Genomic DNA, 20,072 nt, shown 5'->3' on the forward strand with positions numbered 1-20,072 from the left:
GAAATAAGTAGCAGTCCCAGAGTACCAACTGAGATCCTGTAAGACTATGTACTTAAAAACATTTGGCTTAGAAAATGTACCTTTATTAACTTTCCACCAGTGCCCCCCGAGAAGGGTTTCTAGAGCATGCAAAAGGCAACACTGCTCCAGTAAGTGCTCTACCCTTTCAGTCATTCCATTTTACTTTTCTCATCAAATATGTTAACATGCCTTTAAACCAATGCAGAGGCCCTCCTGAAATTTTTATACATTTTATTAATATTGTTGTTTTTTTTATTTTACTTATACTTCCAGTTTCTGATTATGTTTCAGGGTTGAGAAGAACCACATGAGGAAAATCAAATTTTAAAGAGAGAGACAGGCGAGGTCATAATCCATAATAATTTTTTTCCTCTTTTAATAGTCATTTACCTACCTGATGGGTTGATATGCTCAATCACTCACTTACTTTTTAAGGTTTATAAGTATTAAATCTTTTCTTTTTCACTAGCAATTAATCACTTAGTGCAAATGACATTGCATGCTCATCAGTTACCAATATATTGTTTTATTTCTTGGTAGCAAATTAAGGCTTTATAGTGAGATTTGTACAGTACAGGCCAAATTTAAACATTAGAAACTTTAAAAACCATGTAGCACTATTCACTCAATTCAACATAGCCAGAAAAGTAGCCCCTTTTTTTTTTTTAATAAACAATTAAATGTTACTTGTGAGGCCTTATATTTCATGAGTGCAAATGGCTCAAAATCCCACCATGCTCAGGGCTCAACATTTAAATTCCTTGAGGCCATTTTTAGATAAAGGATAAACAGAGAGTATAGCTGGCTCAGATAAAATATACTGTATTGCTTGCTGGAGAAGAATCTCTTATTTTAGAAATATGGAAAGGAAAACCAAAATGAAATTAACTGTCCAAGGGATGGGATCACCTCATATTTGTCACTGACCAGTAACAGTAGCAATGACAAATTCATTTTCCATCGCCTTCTTTGCCTTAGTACAACTTAATTTATAATTCAGAGCTGATGCCATCCTGTATATTAAAAAATCCAAAATTGGAGGAACATACATAAGTTACAGGATTTTTTTGCAGCAGTAGGACAAGTTCCCTCTCCAGGGACATGTCCAAACCATTGCCTTTTTTTTTTTTTTTTTTTTTTTTTTTTTTGGAGAGCATTGTTATAATTCTTTCCTCAGCAGTTATGTGTTTTTCTTGGGCATATTGACTTTCACTTCATAGCACTGATTTTATTAGTGTTGTCTGGAGATGATGGAACTACTGCTTATGAAAACCAGACACAGCGCTTCCCTTCTTATGAGACACTTACAGTGTTTGAGCTGAACATATGAATTCACCTGTCAGTCAGGCACAGGGGGCCTGCCTGAAAATATCATCACCCTTCACGTGTCTGGCTTTCAGATCTGAGCATTACATGTGAAAATGCAGAGGAACAGCTGCCCAAAAACTGTGAAGAAAATAACCATGAATCAACCACACGCTCTGGGGAAGGAGCCAATGAGATGGGGGACTTCCAAAACACTCCTGCTCATGCAAGAGCAAGAGTGACCATGAGAGTACCAGGAGCTCCCAGTGTCACAGGGCAACTCTGCTGTTTAATTCTTAGTTGAATGCAGCTGTTTCTCCAGCCTAAGGGAACACACAGAGCCAAAGTCTCAAAGAATCTAAATCTAATGTGAATAACACTTCAAGCCCCTCTGTCCCCAGGGGTGTTATCTAACATCAGACTCATGTCTTTGAAGTCTTGAGATCAGCCATCTATCCTTTGAACTGGAAGGCCACAGAAAAGGGTCAGGTTTCCAAGTGCATTAAGGCACATACTAACTTGACCTAAACACAAGTCCCTGGTTTGCTCAGGGAACATCCACTGCAGTGGTGCCACAACTGCTGAAAAAATACAGCAAAGGGACAACGCCAGACTTTCTGGTGACTGCCCCGCAGCACAGCAATTGGGACAGGCCCATCAAGCTGCTCCACAATGCCTCAGAGCCTCTCTGCTGTCCTACAGCACTGTTTCAGCTTGTTGCAGAATTACAGCAGCTTGTCAGGCTGGTTTGCTGGCTTTTCCTTTAGCCAGGCCAGCAGTGCCTCATTTATTCTCCTTCACTCAGGTGAATTCATCATTGCTTATCAGAGCCAGAAGTCCCTATCTACTACCAGAGGATGGTACTACACACGCTGGAGAGGACAAATTTAGAAATGAAGGCAAGTAGCGATAATGCACGAGTGACCTGGAGGTGGGCTTCCCAAGAGAATCCATGCATGGGCACAATCTCCAGGTTCACTGCACAGAAGTGCTCAGCAATGGCCAGCAGGTCTTACTCTGCTTTGAATAAGTATGTTTAAGAACACTACCCAGTATTTCCTGAGGGATTACAATGGATGGCTATCAGCCATATTGGAAAAAGTTGGGGAACACAGACACAGTATTGCATAGTCAGCTTCATAAGCACAGCTAGACTTCAGATGTATTTGACACAGCTTAGTAGCATTTCCGAAGGAGGGATTATGTGCTATTTCCTTTGGAGGCAGCTACTGTAGCCTGGGACAAGGTCATGGCTCTTATGGAAATGACGCCCCACCAGGGACGCTGAGCTCTCACTGCTTTTGCATTAAGGCAACCTCTCCGCAGAGACCCACGGCACCTTAAAAAGTGATCATACAAAAAGCAAACAAAATAGTCTTCTAGAAAACCCCTCACCCATTAAGTAGAAGAAAAACTGACTCCCGTGAGCGACAGAAAAGACAGCATTACTGAATATGGGAGCGTGTGTTTATACATCAGTGTTTTTAATACTGCATTGCAACGACAGGTGTGGGGTGTCCCTTCAGAAGAAAGCAGGGTTGGTGTGCTCTATAATACAGCGCTTGCAATGTCGTTTAACGAATCGCAGAGCATCCACAGAGACTTCGCAGTCCTGCACGTTCAACATCTGCAGGTCAAAACAGTTGGCAGCTACAATCTGCAGGCCCTGCCCAGTGATGCTCTCGCAGGATTTCAGGCTCAGGCGCTTTAGGTTGAAGCAGTTGAGGGCTAGAAACTCCAGGCCGGTGTCTGAGACCAGAGGGCACTTGCCGATGTCTAGCGATTTGAGTTTTGTGCAATTTTTGGCGAGGTACTCCACGCCGTGGTCCGTGATGCCCTCGCAGCCCCGCGCGTTGAGGTAGCGCAGCTTGCTGCAGTACTTGGCTATGTATCGGATGCCCACGTCCGTGATGCGGCCGCAGTGAGCGATGCTCAGGTAGCGGAGACGCGACTCCAGCTTGGCGATCTCGCGCATGCCGAAGTCGCTGACGAAGCGGCAGTCGCTCACGCTCAGTTCCTTGATGGATGTGCAGTAAATCATCAGGTAGCGCAGACCCTCGTCGGTGATGCGCACGCAGCGGCGCAGGTACAGGTGGGTCAGCTGAGTGCAGTGGGCGGCAATGGTGTGCAGTCCTTCGTCCTCCAGGACGAAGCAGTCTGTCATGTCCAAGTAGCGGATGGAGATTTGCTTCCCGTGCAAGGGAGACAGCTTGATGGAGGCTTCGCGAGTCAGACTGATGCACGTTACTTTGGAGCAGCCTAGGTGGAAAAACACAGTGAGTTTAAGCAAGCAGTAAAACAAAGCGCACAGCAGGACCAGAAAGGCGGGTGTGGAGTGTTGCACTGGACATGATGAAAGTATCCTCATGTTGCAAGAGCAGAATCACCCTGACCAACTGCTCTGATTTGTTGGGCTGAGTCCCCACACCAGAGGAAACAGTAAACTCCACCAGAGACAGTGAGGTTACTTTGAGATTGTGAGCCCTGGAAAGCAGCTGACTGACTTTGTCCATATCCCACATGTAAAATGGTGCTCCTGGATCTATCTGGGGACAGCCTATGATCTGTTAGTGCAATATAAACCCAGTGACAGTTAGAGAAAAGGATACTACGTGACAACCAATGCAGTTTTTTGATCAGTCTCATTGCTGACTGGCTGAATTTGCAAACCAACATCAGAGGCTCTTTCACCATCCAAACTCATTATAGAAAACACAACCCCACTCCCTTTCCCCTCCTTTCCTGCCCCAAGCATTTGGAGAACAGATGTGAATCCAGCCCCAAGCCTGCAATGCGGGAAGGATGCAAACTATGGCTCAACCGTATGCTTGCAGAAGGGTGGAGATTTGGATAACCTAAGGAGAATGGAGAGAACTGGTAGGAGCCAGCAGACTAATAAGGGCATGCGAGGACACGGACAGACAAAGAAAAGCATTGTGTCCAATGAGAAAGTCTGGCCATGAATGGAGGTAACTAGACTGGAGGAGAAACACCAGACCTTGCAAGGAAAGACAAAGAACTAGATTAAAAGGAAAAATACACACAGACTTTCCCCATTTTTAGCCTCCACTCATTGCATGGTGGAGAGTGAAAGCTTTTTTTGGAAAGTGTGGCTTCTACTGCACTGCAAACTGGCAGTCTTAGGCTTCTTAGGGAAATTCTTAAACTGTGCCAAGTTCAGCTGGGCACTTTGCATTAGCATAGCTAGAAACAGCTGCAAGAACTGAGAGTCTACTCATTAGTGATTAAGGCCCAACAGTTTAAGCCATAAATGGCTACTCAGAATTTCTGCAGGTTATGCTCAAAGAGGTGCCCCCAGATAGAAATAAAAAGACCTTTTCTGTATTGCTGGAACACTGGCCAAGCAGTATGTAGTGACTCATAAAAAGTGATGACCTTAGAGCTCCATGCATCAGAAACTCTGCAAAAATACTGTAGTGTGGAATTAAGGAGCATGATGATGTATGGAGACTGCCTCAAAAACTTACATGACCCAAAGCTATACCACTTGCTATTAGAGGTTGTCATTCGAAGGCTTAGTGGAAGGTATGAGTATACTTTAGTTCTTAAAAGCAAAAGGGAAAAATATGACTTGAGATAGCTGCATGGACTCACACAAATGCTGTAAGAAATGTGGGATATGGACTTGAAACACTTTGTCACCTTCAACTAGATTTCTACATTCGTCATTTAAATTTATGCTGGATCTTTACATTGGATTTCAAATTTACTTGAAGAGATACAGTTTACCCTAGGCCTCACACAATTAAATGGGCAAATTGCCCAGAGATCATGAAGAAGAAAGACCTTGAAGTAGAACACTCTGTTCAACAAACATCTTAAAATTGGTTGATATTTTCCCTTTAGACTGTTTCAGATCCGTCTATGCTCTGGAGCAATCTCTGGAAATACTTTTGCCTTCAGGTAAGTACTATATACACACACTCAGTAACACAAAGGACTTTTTCAAAGAGAAGCAGAACAATACTAATGGTGTAAAAAATTCACCTCTAGTATATTATTCGAAGTAGATGACACAAAATGGATAAAAGGAGTTTCACAGAAGAAGCTGGCACTTAGGCAGAGTTCTGCTGCACCTGATGTATCTGCTGCTGTTGGATTTGGCTCAAGAGGTTGCTGGATTAAGAAGTCAGTCTGGATATTTTATATTCTGACCAGAATTCAAATTTAAATCCAGCTTAATGAGAATGATGCATCCACAAGGCCAAGGAGAACAGTCTGTCTGCTGAGAGTCCAAGAAGGTTTAATGACCGCAATTAGGAAGCGAATGGCTCGGAAGTCTCTCAGCAAGGCTGGAGTCACACGCATCAGTTGTGCGATCACGGTTTTGTCAAGCTCAGCACTGCCATGTCTAGTTACTTGGGCTACGCTGTAAAACATGTCATGGGAAGGATATTCAAAATGGTTTCCCTAGAAAAATGAGTCCATGCTGATGCAGAACTGACTGATTTTTAGGCAAAATGACAGGTTCCTGGGTCCGCAACAATTTTTCTGTCCTAAATAACACAAACTGTAAAAATAAAGCTCTTGTGACAGGATTTTCCATAAAGTACAACTGATTTCTAAAAGGGAGCAGAAACGTCCAAACAGACTGAAAAACATATTGGCTAGAGTGTTAAATAATAACTTGCAGTCAAGGTCAACCAACTTCTAGCAATATCTCAGACCTGCCCACAAAGCGGATGCTGACAGTGACAGAACTTACACTGAGGAAAGCTCCTAAAGTTAATACAAACATCTGGTTTTGACATTAAAGATTTTGGTAAGTTTTTGCTGTCAAGTAGCCAACCAAAGGGGAAAAGGATTCAACTAGATGTACAACTGTGAACTGGGATTTAACTAACTAGCAGCTAGCATCACTCCCCAACACACACCCCCACGTCCTCTTGCTCAGTATGGAACCAAACCAGTGAAACACTTCTGTCCTGAGAATTTCTTGAGGATGTAGGTGCAAGCCTTGTCCTCGTAACTACAGAGAGAAGAACTGGAAAATGGAATCCTCTTTCCGAAACATCCTCCAAAATGACCCACATCAGAATGAAAAAAGTGTACTCAAAACAAGAACTTGGAGACCGATTATCCTCAATTCATAATGTACATACAGCAACAGCTATATCCAAACCCCAACATCCTGACTTCTGAGCATGTTCAAAGGTAGCATTTCTCCCTCACATGCTCCAAATGGAAAGAACAACTTAGGAGAAAAAGAAATTAAAATTACTTTCCTATCTCATTGATGAGACAAAATTGAAGGAAGACAGGAATTTATTTGACCCCTCCACGCTTTATACCAAACTGATGAGCTCTAGGGACAGACTCTACCTTCTGGGTGTGAGAGTAAGACAGTTGGGAAAACCACAAATGAAGACAGACCCCAAAAAAACCTATTTCAAGCCCTGATATCATCTTTCCCTTTTCCCTGTCTTTGTTCTATAGCACATCCATAAATAAGAGCTGTGGACCAAAGCATTTTCAACCGCCTACAAGCCCCCAGGTACACTCAGGCTGTGAGCTTCAAAGCTCTAGGTCTAAATCACACAGTTGCATACATTTTTTCTTGGCACTAGAGATGCTTCAACCTGAATGTGTCATTAGCAATCCAGAACTAATGTCAGGGTGTACCAACAACAAGTAATTCATATTCAAGGTCACTGTGAATAGACTCCTGTGGAGTTCCATGGATTCCTTATTGCCTTGTGGTTTCAGAAAGCAATCACAAAAAGGGCATAATTCTGATTTATTGATATTTGTTTTGATTCCTTCCTGTCATCCTAGGAATGGGGTGAGAGAGTTGAGTAAATCAGCTTAAAAAAAAAAAAAAAGGCAGAGAAAGGAATACAAATCAGTGTACACCAGATAGGTAGCCTTGGAAAAAGCATCTGGTACCAATGACTCGATAGCATCACTTTCTATCCTCTGCTGTTTAATCCTGCCTTCATCTTTCTTGTTGCCACTGGTAGCTCTGCAATGGCAAATCTGGTTCAGCTCATTTATGATGGCATTAGACTGATAACAGATGAGATCACAAAGTAAATGTTGAGCAGCAAATTTACTTCAGTGCTCTGCTTGGCTGCATCCTTTCCATTAAGTGCCAACCTATTTGCAGAGAGGAAATTCTGTGCAGCTGACCTTGGGAAAAAAACATCTTGTTTCCCCAGAGCAGGCTTAAAGAAAATAGTCTAAAACATTTCTGCTGATCTAAACAGCTGCAATGACAGATTTAAAAACAAAACAAGAAAAAAAAAACAAAAAAAAAAAGGGAAGAAAAGAGAAAAAAAGTTCAAGCTGGCTAAGTCTTGTTAAAATAGCAGTGGAAACAAGGGGACCTTGAAGTTTAGCTAGAGATGACAACAGATAGTAATACTCAGAAAAAAAGCTTAGCACTTATTCTGAGCTCTTCCTCAAGTCACTTACCAGATTACAGATGTATTCATTACCTATATATAATCTACATATACATGTGTAGGAAAAAGATAAAACAAATTTTGCTGAAGTGACTAGGCTTCACAACATGACATAGCACTGACCCTTCTATGGGTGGGCCCTTCTATGGATGCTTTGTGCAAAAATCTGTAAGAACTCCTCATGCCATTGGAACAGGCCATCTCTGCTAGCTCACTTCCTTTGGAAGAGGCCTGGCCACTCCAGAGGTGTGGCTGGCATTAGGGGGACTGAGATTTTAGTGCTGCTTTTCTCACAGGTGCTCTGTTAGGAGACAGGCATTCCTACTTTGAAAGGCAACACAGAAAGGATAAGCGTGCAGTTATGGAGTTTGACAAACATCAAAAAACCTGTATTGGAACATTCCCTGTTACCTGACACATCCAGGTGTTCCAGGTTTGGGCACAGTGACACGACATCAAAGACTGCCTCATTGGAGATGTTGTAACAGCCAGACACCTCCAGCCTCCGCAGTTCAGGACAGCACTGGGCAATGGTGTAGAGTCCTCTGTCTGTGAGCCGCCTGCAGCCACTAACAATTACCGTCTCCAACATGAGACAGACGTTGGGAGTATCCTGACAAAGCCTCCGGGTCAGCACTTTGAGAGCCCTGTCTACGTTGATTGTCTCGCCAGTGAGGCGAATTGTCCTCCAGAGCCGCGGGTCCCAGGCCAGGTTGTACCAGCGGCGGCACACGCGGGCGCAGCGGCACAGCTGGTTGGTGGGCAGGAAGGAGAAGATCTGGATCATGGCGTGGTCGGGCAGCCGGTCTATGTTGGCCTGCTCCTTCTGGTGCTTGGATGCCAGCCGGATGAGAGGATGGGTGAGGCGGGTGGGAGGCGGTGAATGGACCATGGCAACGGTTTCCCCAGTGACTGAGGACGAGGACGTCGACGAGCCTCTGCCATTTTGGAACCCAGGGGAATTCGGCGGAAATATCAATGCTGGACTGGGTGTGCTGAGCGTTCGCATGCTCAGGTCGGAATCTGGAAGACAGAACACAAAATTTCAATGAGCACTGGACAAAGACAGAGCTCTCTGCGCAGCACAGCACCCTGCCAGCCCATTTGCTACTGGAGTACAATGGACTTTGGGGTTTGTTGGGGATTAAGCAGCCACTTCTACCAGTCAGAGTGAGAAAAGGTATTTCAAAAGCCATGTGAGCAAAGGAGATGATGCAATTCTGAGTCCTGATGAGGAGACAGCAGTGGAAGGATTTTTTTAAAATCTAAGGATTTTTATTCTTTATACTCTTAATTAGACACTGAATTGAATTATTGTATTTGAGTCACATTTTTTTTTTTTTTGGCAGAAAGTAACTGTCCATAACCTTGACACAGCTGTGAGCTCTTAGGGGCAGAGAATGCTGTGGTCCTTCATCTCTCAGCTCCTTCAGCCATTCAGCAGGAGGCCAAAAAAGAGCTCACGAGGCAAATGCTGCTTCCTTCCCCAGATCTGGGAAAATGGGAAAAGCTCAACTCCATACACTTATTTTCACTGTGTCATCAGAGAAGTTAATTTCTCAGTCGTGCAAACTGAAACTCAGAAGTTCATCCAAAAGCCCAGTGACTAGTTCTTCATGTGCACACAGAAAACACTTCTTTCCAATGGACTAAAGTGAACTTCAATCGGGGAAAAAAAAAAATGTAACTGATAAAGAAACAGCATGCCTGGAAACTTGTTGGAGAATTGTTATACAATATTTACATACTTAGTGCTAGGGCAATACACACTGGAAGCAGTCAACTCAACTCCCCAAAACAATTTGCTATTTCTTTACCTTCTTTAGTCCATTTTAGTTGCCAAAATCAGGCACAAAAATTGAGATTTTTTACTACTAAGAAAGGTTACTTTTGCTGTAAGTTTATTTCTGTGTGCTGACATTGCCTACAAGTGATTTCCACTCCTGCTCCCAGTTTCTCCAAGCAAATCAAGTAAGGGACTGCAAGACAACTAAGATATAACCTTGATAGTCAAGCAAATGCCATGGGCAATACATTTAGAGACTCTGAGGATATTTTAGCCCTATGCTACACATGAGAGATGTGGATGAGAGATGTATGCTGCTGCTGAGCACACTGTCTCCACTTCGGTGCTGATCTCAACAGAAATTCTTTATAAAGGAAAGCACCAGCCAGAAATGAACACAGTAACCACAATTTAGTGACCAGCAGAATAACAAGTTTTAAAGACAGACAATGTTTTTAGAGGTCCAAGCTTTTCTCCACATCACATCTCCTGCTGCCTCATCAATGTTCAGGCCTTTCAGGGAACTGTACAAAGGCAGCCCCTTAAGTAACACTGACTCTGCCGCTGTGTGGCTGTGACAGCACAGATAAGCTTAAGCAAGATATAGCCAGAAATGCATTCAACAAACACATCCACACCTGGATTTGGGCAGGGTTTTTAAATTAAGTACATTTTTGGTGAATTTGATCATTACACATAACCTTCCCCATGAAGCTTTTACTTAGCCCAGCACAGACCTGCTCTGGTCTCACTACCTACAACAACAGTAACCACAGGCCTGTATTTCCACAGTGTGTCTGCAAGGGAAAGAGGCACAAATATTTAGCTGAGGAATCCAAGACACAAAGTCCAATGGCTTGCTCAAGATCACCTAGTTGAGTTACAGAGAGATCAAAATCATCTTCTCACACCGTGGAGGAAAAACCTGTACTACCCAGCTCCTTCCCTCTTCCTCTTACACATCTTGTTTTACTTAGAAATTCACTGTTTCAGCAAATGAAAGAACATTTTCCCCAAGGCTTCTGAGTCCGTGCTATGGCTATGTGGTCCTAACAGGGATTTGTGTATTTATGAGCAAGAACAGTATCTTCATGCTGAGTGGGTTTTGCAGACACCCTGCTCCCTTTGAGACCTCCTAAAACCCCCCTGGCAGCTTTTGCAAATAATTGCATCGAAGAGTGTTATTTGGTAAGCATCTGGTATATGCTGGTATTTTAAAAATGGGATTTACAGCTGGAGAGAAAAATCCAACCAGCAGCAGCCAGGCTCCTGCAGACAAGCACTGACTCCACAGGCCTCTTAGGCAACAGTCCCTGAGATTAATTTTTTCAAGGACTCACCATATGTTTGACCTCCCTCACATTATCACCAAAACCAGTGACAGTGCCTGAAGCTAAACATGTGCAGAATATGTGGCAAAGCCTTTACTTTTTGCTCCTTTTTTGAGATTTTAATACAAGAATGTTTCTAATATAAAAGAATATCCACTTTTTTCCAAGTGCTGGATGTATCTTCCACTATTACATGTATTTGATATGTCAATTCCTCTCATTTTACTTTTTTATTTGCTTTGGGCCTTCTCCTTGGTTGACTGTTGGTTGCTCTTTTTACACAAACCAGAATGAAAAGGAAAACAAAATTATATAAATAAAAAAACACAGAAGAAACACTTGTTTCTATTCCTCAAAATAGTACTAAAATTAAAAGCAAAAAGTTGAAATTATTAACATCTGCTTTAAACAATTTTTAGTCCTCTGGGAATGAGTACCTTCTGTAAGATACAGCGTATTTGGAAAACGTACATTTTTTTGTCAGTTATCACTAAAAACACCTTAAAATTTCCGTAGGGTCTTCGTTAGTTTTACAGTGTTCATTAGTTTCCATTTCTACTTAAGCACAAAAAAGCTTTTCATAGTCTACGATTCTCCCCCCCTTCCCCTGGTGAGCAATGCTCCAAGCTAATACGGCTAATCTCCACTGCTTTTGGATCAGAAGTGGCATTCCTTCATCACTCCTGGGCACCGTGAATAATCAATACCTTAGACATTCTGGGTGTGTAATGAATTACTAATATGTGGTTTTTAACTTAGACTTTGAGCTAAAAAAGGCCTGACCTTCTGTTTTATGTGTATGCTCTGTACTTTGTGCTCTCTTAATTCTCTCATTAGTATAGCAGTTCCAGATGTGCATCCTGTATTTCCTTTTCCTTCAGTCCTGAAGGTGCATCATGTAAAACTTGCTCCCTTCATCCTCAGGGCACGGAGGGACAGACAGACAGACACACACACATGCACCTTGTCTCCCCAACATAAAGCATTGTGGAAAAAGACCATAGTGTTGTCAATGTGTTTAAAAAAGGGAGTTGTGAGCACATTCCTGCTCTGCTGAGCCCATAATGCAATATGCTCTCAGACAGGAATTTTGCTGGTAGCTCAGCTGAACTCCACACAGAGGTATTCCTGCTTACTGTTCACTGTACACCCCTAAGGGGAAACGAAAAATAAAAAAAATAGCAGGTGAGTCCAGGAGCCTTATTGCCAGGAAAAACTTGGAAAGCTTTTTGCTAGCATTTAAAACTTCAGCAAAACACTTGGTCTACTGCACATTTTCCAGACTTTTCTAATGTTGTTGGGAGGGGCTTCCTGTAGCACTATCTCAACCTCTAGGAGTTTCCTTAGAATTTTGTTCTTTACCATTTACTGAGTGCTAGCCAACAGGCCGGGGCAGTCTGAGAAAGGACAAATTAATGACCATGTAACATTAATAAACACAACCCTGCAAGGGCAAATGAAGTTGCTGATTACAGTTCTCAATACATGTCTTTATACACACACATACCCTATACAAGCATTTCTTTTGTAAACTCAATTGTTTACAAGCCTGAAATGTGACTTTAATTTTGATCTTAGAAAGTAAAAGCGAATTAGAAAGCAGCCTTGCACTTCCCTCCCCAAAACCTCTTTAGCCCCTTTGCCTCCAATCTTCTGCGAAGATACCTTTTATTAAAGCCTTGATCAAGCTCTGAAAGTTGTTTGTTGATGTAAGTCAAAATTTCTTAACAATCTTTAAAGAAATCTCAAAAGATGCATTCCAGAAACAGAACCATAAAAGCTGACACAGAGGGAGAAAATGCACTAGAGGGAGTTTTCTTATTCCACTAGGAATCTGGTTTATTTCAAAGGATTTTTTCCCCCCAGTTTGTTTCCCAATTAATAGATACATATGGGAACAAAACCCCTTTAAATATATAAGAATTAAGCCAAGATCTAACCTCCTCAACTCCTTCTGGCATCGACAATAATATGCAGTCTGATTTCAGAACCAGAGAGAGAAAACAGCGTTGTATTTCCATTACTCCAGCAACACACACTAACACGGGACACTCGATGTCCAGATCCCAGCATGGACTCCTTAAGACTGAACATTTTCCACACTTAAGGCATGACTCCATTCATTCTCACCTTTCACTACAGTATTGGGAATGAGTCTTTTTTGAAATGAATACTATACTGAGTTCTTCAAGCTAACAAAATTAAAATGAAAATTTTGCAACTCTCAAACAAACTTGAGATTCTTATCTGAGGTCCTCTGTGTTGATCTCCTGTCCCCACTGATGTTTTTAGCAAAACTAAGGCAAGAAATAAATAAAATTGTGTTCAAGTTCTGAAAAAGTCAGTATAGCTGAGAAAAATAAAAAGCAATTGTCATTTTTGTAAACACTAGCTGCAGAGTAATGTGCACAAGAAGCATTTACACAGCTTGCCAAAACCTCACTGACTTAGCATCTCTTCAATAAGTGTTGTGTAGATATTACATAGTTTATTAAGTGCAGTGTGGGTACAGACTTCACATTTTTACCACAATACCATCAACCTCAGACATGCCAAGTAAGTACTCCTTTTACAGAGACTGGGGAAAACGGGAACTTAATGGTTGTAGCAGCTACAATCAACAGTGCAAAGGGGAACAGAGACTTCTACATGGGATATGAGGGCTGATTCAAGGAGAGACGTGAATTTGACAGACAGATTTCAAATATGGCTGTGTGCCCTTGGATTAGAGTAGGAAAAGGAGTTAGCTAGGACAGCAGGCTACAACCCAGCCATTTTCTTTCCAAGGCCCTGGGTATGGACAAAGTTCCAGAAAAAGTGCTACCTGCAAAAAATAAAGAGCGTCTTCCACATCGCAAACATCCTCAGGCATTTCTCTCAGGATAAGTTACCCTACTGACCTTGGTTCCTCCCAGTCCCAGGAGGCTGGGAGGAACTGGAGACTCTGAGATAGCAAAGAGGCAGCTGGAACAAAACTCACATGCAAACTTGTGTGGGGCTGCAGCAGTCAAGAATGCCAGAAGGAAAGGGTTGCCCAGTGGAGATAGCCACATGATTTTGCAGTATTTTACAATGAAGAACATGCAGAATAAGTTGGATGAGCTCTCTCATCTCTCTCCAAGAACACTAAGTACACCTAAACCATCTCTGATGTGCATGTCTGCCCTGGTTTTAACTGCTAGGGGCAGTTATTACTCAGCTCACTGGGGCGCCTGTTCCAGTGTTGTCACTGTATCAAGTTTCTAAGTTTTTCCCCTTATTTGGCTCTATAAGAAGCTGTTTCTTGCCCCTCTCCTTGTGCTTGTGAAGATTGAGAGGTCTTCACTCTTCCTGTAAGGATTTCTTACATGCATTTGCTTTTCTTTTTATTAGTCATGTTACTAATATTCCCACTTTCCTCAGTCTTTTCCTTTACATTTTCTCCCATCTGTGTGTTTTTCTCTTAAAACGCAATGCTCTGAACTAAGCACTATGCACCACCAACCTCACCAGCATTGGTGAAAGTGGAGTCCTTTGCACCCATATTCCATGGAAACCACATTTTCAACCTTCCAGATTTCAACAGTCCCAAAAGGCTGATGTATTTTCACTATGTGACTCAAGATATTGCTGGGATTCCCATGTGCCATACAGCACCTAGATATTTATTTTCCTCATCTGCGTTTATAGAATCCATTCATCTTCCCTACACATGTCTCCTTGGAGAATACTATGTTTTCTCTCTCCTTAATCTACTTTTTCAAGAGTATTTTGAGCATTGAGCAACCTTCTCAGAGTGTGTTAATTTTCAGTTTTCCAAATACTTTGCTGCTCCAGGGCCATAAATTTTAACCCCTTTCTCTAGATATTGGAAATTTTGTGTCTCAATTTAATTGAAAAAGATGGTTCCTAGAGAGAAATGGAAGGTCTGGCAACCTGCTCACAAATACAGTAAGCCATTGCAGATGAGACCAGCTCAGCTGGTCAGAGCATGGTGCTGGTAACACCAAGGTTGTGGGTTTAATCCCTCTATGGGCCATTCACTCAAGAGCTGGACTCAATGGTCCCTTCCAAATCAGCATATTCTGTGATTTCTAAAGGGTTCTTCCTGAAACATCATCACAGCTGACAAATACTCAGAGTGATACTCCCCTTCAGTGCCCACCTTATCACAATTTTGTTTGTATTTCACCAAGTTTGTTTCCAATACACACATGCAAAAGTCTGAATAACCCTGAGATGGCTTACAGCTACTGCTTCCCTCTCATCAGACAATTTATTTTTGCTAAAACAGAAAATTACATGGAAAACTGAGATCAAAGGTACAACAACGCTTTGGCAAAGGTAAAAACTAATTTTTATCCTGTGAGATCTTGTCAGTCATGCAGTTCTCATTTTAAGAGCAAAGACCTGCAGCAGAGCTTGATTTGTCAGTGTAAGAATAAGCAACCTTGGAGCTCACAAAGTAATCACATCCACATGGTGTTGGAAGGAAGAGTTCCACAGAACTTGAAATAACCTTTTATGGTTTTTAAAAACCTCCTTTAGAATGTAATAAGAAACTGTACCTATTGTACAAGACTGGAGGCATTGTGGAAGAAGGGTATGTTAACTAAAATCTGTAGCCATTTCACAGTAGCTTCTGTGTGACACTTTACACCTTGGATTGCAGTGGTGTAGCTTCCCTGTGATGCTGAGCTCCAGTTTTCTTTAGCCAATAAACTCCTCTACACACATTTGGAGACCTGATCTTGCATTCCTGGCATACTCACAATAGATGCTTAAAGTCAAAGAGCATTGCAAGTGAAGTAATCATTATCGTTTTATTAAGCAAATAATTCTTCCTTACAATGTATTTATGGAAAACTGGAACTAATTTCCCCCCTACTGACTTTGTCCCCTGCCACTTGGCAGGAATTAATTTTATCCCTGTATTTTTGAACAAAGCTAAAACTACAAAGACTGAGGTGGAGGAAAAGTAAAAAAGTAATTCACCATAAGTTTAGGTAGTCAAAGCATCATAACTTAGTTTTCAATACCACTGACGATACCAGCACATCAGCTCTGAGAAAAGGGTTTCACAGTGCAGCATTGTGGGGAATTACATAGAGATGGATTGGAAGGTGCATTTTTTCCATGTTCTGTAAATATGTATCCCAAAATGAATTCCACACATGCTTAAGTAAAAGCTCTGCTTAAATCCTTCAGTCAGATGCTCTCCCAACTCTTTTTGGTATGCCAGGGAGCTTCTCCAGCTGAGCTAGTTTATATTTACATTAGTGAGGAGTGCAGCCCAGAAAGAGGAGATCTGTGGAGCAAAACTAATATTGCTGAAAGCCCAACATCCACAGGCCTGGGAAGTGGGTGTTATTTTTTTGCCAATATTTAATTTAATCCCCAACCCTGAATGCTCAGTAGGGGTTGCCTTTGGTGCTTTAGGTGTACTGCCAGAACATATTTTTTGGCTTTAGTTTTGCCTGAGTGTAACTGGGTTCATATCCTTGTGGTGGTTACTAAAACAGAGTTAGAAGGAGAGGCATTTCAAAAGCAAGCTTTGGACTGGAACAAAAATGCTAACCTAGATAAACCCACTGGTCAGAAGAAGCCCCTGTCTACCTCCTCCAAGCCATGAGTTATCATCTCCCATCCTACTCCATACCACTCTGAGGAGAGGCATCCTGTGCCCTGCTGGATTTTCAAGGCTGGATTATCAATGGACCAGACACACTGAACTTCACCAGCCCCCATTTCCAGTATTATCACATCTATGAGGATCCATGCTGCTCAATGCATTGCTCTGAAATGTGCAAACCAAATGTAGTTAAAAAAAAATAATAATTTTATGAGATGCTTATAAATAAGCACCTTCAACATACTTCAATATAAAAGTTTAAATATGACAACAAAAAGATAGCAAGTTCTCTTAATTTTAAATTTTACTAAAAATCCTGCCATCATCTCTCTCTCACAGTTTGACAGCCTTAATTAACCCAGAAATCCCATCCTGGTGCATACAAAAAAACTTCCCAATTTACCCAGAGAATGACTTGCTTCAGTGAAACAGGCTTATAACTATAACCTGCCTTTTCATTGAGTTACTCTAACATGCTCCAAGGTCAAAATTTTGACAGGTAAAACATTTTTAAGCCTGACTAGACAACATCTACATTACTGTGTTCCACTTTTTAAATCCCCTGTTCTTTATTTTTCATTTAACACCAAGTTTAAATAAATGTAGAGAGGATGAGTGCACACTGCTTGACAGTGGTTCTCAAGCTACACACACAGGGCCAGAATCAGTCACTTAGAATAATACTGAGATGGGACAAACAGATCCTACTCTATCCTTGAATGATAAACACTCAATTTGTGTTGATGCAAATGTATCTTTGCAATTTATATAGAAAACTGGAACAACTGCTTAATGGCTCCCAGCTTCGAAATGCAGAAATCCAATCAGCTGCTCCAGACAATTTTAGCTGTCCTACTATTTTACCTTCCAAAAATGGGAGAATTTGGAATAAAATATGTATCAGTTTATATTATTACAAAACTTCAAGACAAGTTGCAGGAATATATTTAGAGAATAATATAAGAGAAATATTTTCAAAATCCCCAGTTCACATAGATAAAAACCATGGGGACCTACAGAACTCTGAAACATAGGTCTGGTAGATGTGCGTGACTCTAAGTGGAAAATAATATACAAAGCAGAGGAATGTTTACCGCTGGGAAAAGCTGACAATATAATCACTTTGTTGTGTAATCAAGAGGACTTGGATCCAGTTGGTAGCAAATGCTGCAGTAGACAAATAATTCCCCCAAGAACGGCTGTTTCCAGCATATTCACCATAAACAAATTATTTGTGTAAAAGAACATCGTCTCATAATCAACTGTTGGCATTTTAAAAGCACGCAGCTCTCAGAAATTACTGACTTTCAAATTAACAGGGGATCCAGGATTTGACCTTCAAAATTGGAGAAACAAATGGTAAGCAGTAGGCTAAACAGAAGAATAAACGGTAATGAGAGATTTAAAGCCATAAAATTGGGCTTCTCTCCTATCATCAAGTTTAGAACACAGAGTCATAGAAGGTTGATGGGTTGAAAGAGACTTTAAAGATTGTCTAGATCCAATCCTCTGGCTGTGGGAGTGACAACTTCTACTAGAATAAATTGCTCAGAGCTCCATCCAACCTGTCTTTGAACACTTCCAGGGATGGGACATCTACAACTTCTCTGGGTAACCTGTATCATTGCCTCACTACACTGACAGCAAGAATTTCTTCCATATATGTAATCTAAACTACTCTTTTTTCACTTTGAAGCCATTTCCCCCTGACCTGTCTCTACACACTCTTGTAAATAGTCTCTTCTCCAGATGCTAATGATGCATTAAATCAATGTAATTTAGAATAGTACAAATATGTATCCTAAAATAAATTCAGGCTTTGAAAATATAGTCTTTGCTGATAACTTGGAACAGATAAACCTGCAAATTATGGGACAGAGTTATACGCAGCACAGGAAAAGTCCTCTAGATTAAAAATGAGAAAACAAACTCAAAACCCAATTGGTAAAGCCAATCCTAACTCAGCTTGGTTCAGCCCAGCTTGTTATGGATTGTCCATGAGAGACCTGCAAGTGCCCACTTGGTGTCCTAGCTGATGAGTGATGTGCCAGAGCAGTAGACACACCCCTCTGCCAGCTAAACTACCAGAAAGGGAGTGATAATGAAACAGCAACAAAAAACTCTGCCAACAGACAAGAGAACATAACCTTCATCTTAAAAAACTGCATAAGTTACCATGTTACTGCTCACTCCAGGGTGACTGGGGTGAGCTCTTTTCAGTCCCCTAGGAGAATTACACCGAGGCAGCAACAGTTTTCCTGACTTTAGAAAGGAGATGTGTTTACTTCCAGACTAATGCTTTTGCAGACTAGGAGCCCTGCCTGCATCCATCTGTAGGATGCCCACAAATTACAGAAATTCAGTGGAACTGTGCAAAGTGTAACTAAAGGCTGACCTGCAACACCTGCTCCTGGATCAGCTCAGATCCATTTACACCTCAGTTCTGAAAGTTTATTTTCTTTTCCAGGAATGAGATTCCTTCAAAAGCACCTGCTAGTATCCTAGCAAGCGCTCTCATGTTTTGAGGGCAAATACCTTGTTTCTAGGGCTGCATCCCCCTCCCTTCTGACACATGGCCAAATGGAGAAAAACAAAGCTGGTCTCCAGGGCTTTTTGAAGGAATGGTAGAAAACGTCCCTTAATCCACATTTTTGCATTTCTTACAAACCCACAGTGTTGCCACTACATGTACAGACAAAGAAATGCATTCAGCAAAGAGCTGGCCAAAACTAATTCCCCAACAAATCCCCTCTGGGACCTGGGCGAGAGGAACGCTCTGAAGAGGATGAAAGCAAAGAAACTTGGGCCTCCAAAGCAGAAACCCACCACACCAGCTCAATGTAACTTATCCAGCATCTCTTCAACAAAGATACATAAACCGAGGCTTTCTCATAATAAACACGTCACGTTATGAGAGCCTGGAGTGACAGTGAGCCGTCCCCTCTTGTTACAAACACACACAATACACACACACAACAACGTACTGAGCAAGCACTCAGTGCTTACTCAGAACCACAAGGATTAAAATTTTGTTTATGGGAAATTTGGGAGTTAAGCTGGGAAAGAGACATGGCCATTGGCAGCTTTCTTCTACTAGAAAAATGTAACTGGCTCAAGCCCAACTGCACTAAGTTACATGGATTCCTGACCACCAGTGTGAAGCAGCCCCAGACTGTGTCAAAACAGATGGCACTTATGACTGCAGAAGCATTCAGAGGGCATTAGCCACCCTCTGAAACCCAGCCCTGCCTTCTGAGGTCCCAATTGCTGTGTCTGTGACTCGTGCTGTATAAATTGCAGATCGCTATTTATATGCAACTGCATATGGTACTCTGACATTTGAGGAGTATCAGATTTACATACATGCAAGTAAATCAAGAATTCAGCACTCAGTATTGATGGCAACTTCAATAACTTCCCAGCCTACTGAACACCACAATAAATAACTGCTTTAATGTGCAGAAAATATGAACTGACTGTAATTATTCTTTTTCAATTCATTGTGATTTCAATTTACTGAAATGAGATAAACAAAATTATTCACTGACTCTTTCAATGTCACTTTGATTTCATTACCTCAAAATCAATGTGTA

The 20,072-nt window shown here is 41.6% G+C and overlaps 1 protein-coding gene across 1 annotated transcript in view; it reads right to left on the minus strand.

Annotated features, from left to right (window-relative positions):
- Positions 1-531: 531 nt before the first annotated feature.
- The window catches only part of FBXL7 (F-box and leucine rich repeat protein 7), a 171,060-nt gene continuing 151,519 nt past the window's right edge, over positions 532-20,072 (minus strand). The window contains exons 3-4 of the mRNA XM_059854488.1: positions 8,163-8,774; positions 532-3,585 (exon numbers count right to left, since the gene is read on the minus strand). Of these exons, the coding sequence (XP_059710471.1) occupies positions 2,849-3,585; positions 8,163-8,774 (1,349 nt within the window). The 3' untranslated portion in view covers positions 532-2,848. The remainder of the gene's footprint in view (positions 3,586-8,162; positions 8,775-20,072) is intronic.

The sequence above is a fragment of the Haemorhous mexicanus genome, chromosome 1, assembly GCF_027477595.1.
Source record: "Haemorhous mexicanus isolate bHaeMex1 chromosome 1, bHaeMex1.pri, whole genome shotgun sequence".
Taxonomy (NCBI): domain Eukaryota; kingdom Metazoa; phylum Chordata; class Aves; order Passeriformes; family Fringillidae; genus Haemorhous; species Haemorhous mexicanus.